Source organism: Mastomys coucha, unplaced genomic scaffold, assembly GCF_008632895.1.
Source record: "Mastomys coucha isolate ucsf_1 unplaced genomic scaffold, UCSF_Mcou_1 pScaffold3, whole genome shotgun sequence".
Taxonomy (NCBI): Eukaryota; Metazoa; Chordata; class Mammalia; order Rodentia; family Muridae; genus Mastomys; species Mastomys coucha.
This window is the reverse complement of record NW_022196909.1, coordinates 41,965,399-41,970,233: the sequence shown is the minus strand read 5'-3', so window position 1 is coordinate 41,970,233 and position 4,835 is coordinate 41,965,399. Positions and strand designations below refer to the sequence as shown.

Below are 4,835 nucleotides of genomic sequence, written 5' to 3'. Positions count from 1 at the left end.
CCCACAGACTGCTAGAGTACAAAGAGGGGGCCCGGTGAGGTATTGGGAAGGTGATGAACAATGCGATCCCAGTGGAAGGCCCGGGCACTTACCTAGCAGATGTATTTTTTAAGAGGACAGGTGCGACGATGGAAGCGGACCCCTGGACCGACAGGCAGGAGACATTCAGACCACGTGTTTCTTCATAGCCCCAAAACCAGCCTCTGGAAAAAGAGAGCGGGGCCATCCATCAGCCTGTGTGCTCTCACCCAAGAGCGCGGCCCTGCTGACACTGCCCCGGCGCTCTGCGGCTCACAGGCTAGCACCATGGGCAATCAAGGTTCTTCTAAAAATTCTTGAGAAAACCCACAGAACTCAACACTTCCCAGGTCACTGACAGGAGATGGGCAGTGGAGGAGGAGCTGACAGAAGCCATGCCTTGGCTAGACAGCCATGCTCTCCATAAGTTCCTCACACGTGGAGGATGGTAAGTGACAGGCAGGACCTCAGACGACTTGCGGCTAAGACTGCCACGCCCATGCTCGCACTCAAGTGTACATAAGAGGTGAGAGGAGCTGGACAAGGCGGTGCGTGGCTGTAAGCTCAGTACTTCGGAGGCCAAGGCAGGATGATCGAAAGCCAAAGACTGTGCTGGGATACGGAGCGAGACCTAACACAAGGTCTCACAGGAACAGGAAGGAACCCGGGAGATGTAGCTCGATTGGGAGAGGGCCTGTCCAGCATGCACAGGGCCCCAGGTTCAACCCCCATCACCACACACACACACAAATCAGAGTAAGAAGAGGAGGGGTATCCTAGGGAGGTGTTTTTAAAACTACCCAAGCCTGTCTAACAGTGTGAGTGAGGTGATGTAATGTAGCAGGGCTCAGGGGTGGCCCTCAGGACTTTCTCTGTGAACCGCGGGGGTGGGGCTGGACCCCCAGTGCTACCTGTAATACTCATGCTTGTCCTGCGAGTACAGCAGAGGGTCAATGCAGGGCCGCTCGTCCACCTTCTCTTCCCAGGTGCCCTCCTTCCAGCCCTCGGCATAACCTTGCAGGACGTATACCTGGTCGATAAAGGGCCCGCCAGACTCTGAAAGAGACCCCGAGCAACATGCCACACAACAGAGACCACAGCTGTGTGCGCACGGCTGCACACCGCACACGGACGGCTTTCACTGATTTATTTGAGGCCTCCTTAGCCCACAAAGGCTCGCTGGAGGGGGCGGGGGGGAGGCGTCCAGAGCAGACGGCGGAATCAGTGGTCTGAGTGTGCAGGCCTAGGGGGACAGACGGGGACTCAGAGGTCTCTTTGGCCTCCTCCCTGCCATCTGCTTTTCCTCCCTGTACCCTAACACACTGGGGCAGGCCTACCCTCACCCCTCCTCCTGTATGTTGCTTTTGCGCTGTCCGCCAGCATGCATGCACTTTACTGGTATGTCCCCTCCAGAGCTTGTTCCCACCCTTCAAGACCCCAGCATGTCCTATCAGTATGTCTGCCTCACCCTTAACCCCTAAAGTACCAATGAGGGTTTGTGCAGAGAACGACCCCAGTCATGGCCAAGCAAGCGGCAAAGTCAATTCGCACTGCATGAGGTCTGCGCGTGGCTGCTGGACTCGGGGCCCAGGCTAAAGCGGCTAGCTCCCCTCACACTGCTCACTCATCAAGGGCTGGGCTGGCCCCAGCACAGCTCTATCCTGGCCGCTCTGCTCCCTAAGTGAATAAAGTCACTCTGTCTTCCCAGGAGGCCCATGGCACGGGTACCGGCTTCCCCATGGGCTTCCCCAGACCTACTCCAGCGGCAGCTGGAGGGAGGTTCGGTGGCAGCAGGGAGACTCAGCCCTACGCCTCCAGATGCCCATCCAAATGGGGGTGGGGGCTCATCTATGCCTCTCCCACAGTGAGACATCCCCTGGCCTTGCTCCACAGAGAGGCACCGGCAGCATCTCCAGGCACCTGAGATTGAAGCTCAGGCAAAGGCCAGGCTATCTCGGGCGAGTCCAGCACTCTAAAAACCCAACCCCGGCACTTGTTTTCCAGGACCCGCAAGCAAGTCTATGAGCTGGGCCAGGAAAGGGTGTGTCCTAAGCGGACACTTACAGTGCTCTGACTTTTGCATCTTTAGCCTGAATGAAAAAGTAAGAAGCTGGGCGGTGGTGGCGCACACCTTTAGTCCCAGCACTTGGAAAGCAGAGGCAGGCGGATTTCTGAGTTTGAGGCCAGCCTGGTCTACAGAGTGAGTACCAGGACAGCCAGGGTTACACAGAGAAACCCTGTCTCGAAACCCCCCCCCCCCAAAAAAAGATGGCCTTTCAGCTGCTCTCTCATCAGCACCAACCACACCTGTCATGGCTGCTCAGACCTGCTTCCCTAGACATAGCGCAGAAGCAAGTGCTACCAGCAGGGCTGAGTGGAAAGTGCCAGGCAGGCTAGACCAGGCAGCCACCAGCCATCCCCATCAGAAAAGCCTCCCAGCCTGATTCCCCTGCCTCACCTGCAATGAACTGCTCATACTCTATAACGGGGATGTTTTTATTGAGACTCGGCAGGTCAAAAAACTCGGACCAGGGAATCCGGACCTGATGGATGTCGGGGCTTTGCCAGTGGTAGAGGCGGCCCCATGGGGGCAGGACCAGCACCCACTCCTCAGTCTTCAGCAGCGTCTTCAGCAAGGATGCCACCCGGATATAGACATCCCTGCGGAGATTGAAGCCTTCTGGGGGGTTGACATCATACAGAAGGTACCTGAGAAGGGAGCAAGACACGGGCCGTGAGCTGTGTGGACTTGTCATGACGGGGCACCCACTCCCAGCTTACAGAGAGGGCAGTTACTATGGGACAATGACCAGCAGAGCCCATGAGTGCCAACAGCAGACACACACACACACACACACACACACGCAGTGACAATTCTGAATGTCAATGGAACCTTAGAGGCCAGGCCTGAGACTCAGTGCTGCAGCTATTCCTACAGCGTCTAGTCCCAAAGTCTCCTTGACTCCCTCACTGTCCCAACAAAATTACTGAGGTGCCCAAAGGCCGGTTGTTTACTCAGGGGTGTCAAACCTTTGACAACGAGGTATGATGTCGTTATCAATAATTATGGTGGGCTGCATTCATTGCTACTCTGAGATGCATGGCACAGGTTGGACAAAGCTGGTTTATGAATTAAATCTACCGACAGTTCCCGTGTTGGAAGCTAAAACTAAAAGTATTCATCCATCCGTTGAAAATTACCGACAGTCTCATTATTTTAAATGAAAAAATAAGCATCTTTCAAAATAAAGAGAGTGAAGAAGATGGGATGGTAATATTTCTGATTTTGGACATTATATTTTGGGTCTGGCCAGACCCGGGTTCTTGAGACCATTTTTTTTTCTGCATTAAGCTCCAACTGTGCTATCACAGGGTCCGGTTGGCTGGCCGGTGGGAAAACTCCACAGTAAACTAACGACACTTGAGAAAAAAGTCAAACAGTGATGGAGAATCTCCGTGAAAAACGATTCTAAAACTTCAGGGCTTCGCCAAAGCCAGATTCCTTTCTACTGAATCTCGCTCGCGGGCAGGCTTCAGTCACCTCGTCACTGGGTTTGTCTGCACCGGACCCCTAATTTACCTAACTCCAGTTTGGGGAACAGCGGCCACGGAAGATGCGCCATCTCCACGACAGCCCACACGAACTTTTCTGCCTCGCTGGGACTGAAGATGGGCCTCGGGACAGCGCGCCCGAGGTGACCAGAGCCCGCCTCCGGACCTTCTGGTAGAGACCTCTTGGGAGTAGACGGCCAACTCAGACCAAGGCCAGGGCGACCTTCGCCACCCAGCCTTCGCTCCTTACAGCCTGCGCGCGCAGCCCCGGCCCCGCTGCTGCCCCTGTCCCAGATGCCTTGCCCGGCCCGGCCGGCATGGACGCGCTTACCGCCTACGGGATGCCGCCCCCGACAGGATGTCCGCCGCCGACTGGCCAGGCCAGAATTCCTCTCCTGAAGCCGAGATCGGCCGCCAGGCAGCCGCTGCCAGCAGCAGGCAGACGACGCGGAGCGCCGCCATGGCCCCGGCGGCCACGCACTTCCGGCTGCCGCGCCCCGCTCCGGAAGCGCGCCTGTCGGCCCCGCGGAGCGCGTCTCCAGTAGCCACGGCAACGCGGGCAGGCCCACGGTGCGCACGCGCCTCACGTCGTCCGGAGTCAGGCTGTGTGGGCGTGGCCAGGGTGGGGCGGGTCCTCAGTGCAGTCCCGCCCACCCCACGCTCTCTCCGTCGTACTTTCCGCTGCGGGTGCTGCGGGGGCCTGGCTCCAGGAGTGGAGATGGATGCGGGACCCGAGGGTGCTCTCGGTTCTCCGTAGGGCTCTAGGGATGGACGCAGCGAGCAGCTTTGGGGTCGGAGGACCGGGAGTGATGGGCGTAGTAAGGGTGCCCGACCGCGGAGCGCTGAGCTTTCCTGGAAATGGTTGTGGAGTGACTGTGGCTTTGCATTTTTAAAGTTGCATCGTAGTGGAAGTGTCTAGAACCAAGTGTTTGTACAGACCCTGTAGAAGTGGTGCTCTGATGAAGTTAGTATTGCATACAGACTAACATACAGATTCCGGGGCAGACAACCACAGACTCCGCAAGCTACTACTGTATGCTGTAATAGACGGATGTCTAATAAAGAGTCACAGATGGCCACAAAGACAGAAAGCATAGCATTAAAGAGATAAGTTGAGCTTCATCAAAGAGTAAAACCTAGTCTTTGTCTTTTAAAAAAAAAATGTTTGGCTGGGCGATGGTGGCGTCCGCCTTTAATTCCAGCACTTGGGAGGCAGAGGCAGGTGGATTTCTCAGTTCGAGGCCAGCCTGGTCTACAGAGTGAGT

At 56.4% G+C, this 4,835-nt stretch overlaps 1 protein-coding gene across 2 annotated transcripts in view; it reads right to left on the bottom strand.

Moving 5' to 3' along the window:
• Nucleotides 1–4,116, bottom strand: part of Pofut2 (protein O-fucosyltransferase 2) — a 10,826-nt gene extending 6,710 nt beyond the window's left edge. Inside the window, exons 1-4 of one of the 2 annotated variants that reach the window (XR_004112401.1) lie at nt 3,902–4,094; nt 2,477–2,727; nt 930–1,074; nt 93–203 (exon numbers count right to left, since the gene is read on the bottom strand). Coding sequence is in view for 1 of the 2 variants with exons in the window: in XM_031348016.1 (XP_031203876.1) it covers nt 93–203; nt 930–1,074; nt 2,477–2,727; nt 3,902–4,032 (638 nt within the window). In the remaining variant the exon portion in view is untranslated. Of the gene's footprint in view, nt 1–92; nt 204–929; nt 1,075–2,476; nt 2,728–3,901 lie in introns of both variants that reach the window. The other variant, XM_031348016.1, reaches the window with a different exon arrangement.
• Between the last annotated feature and the right edge of the window lie 719 nt (nt 4,117–4,835).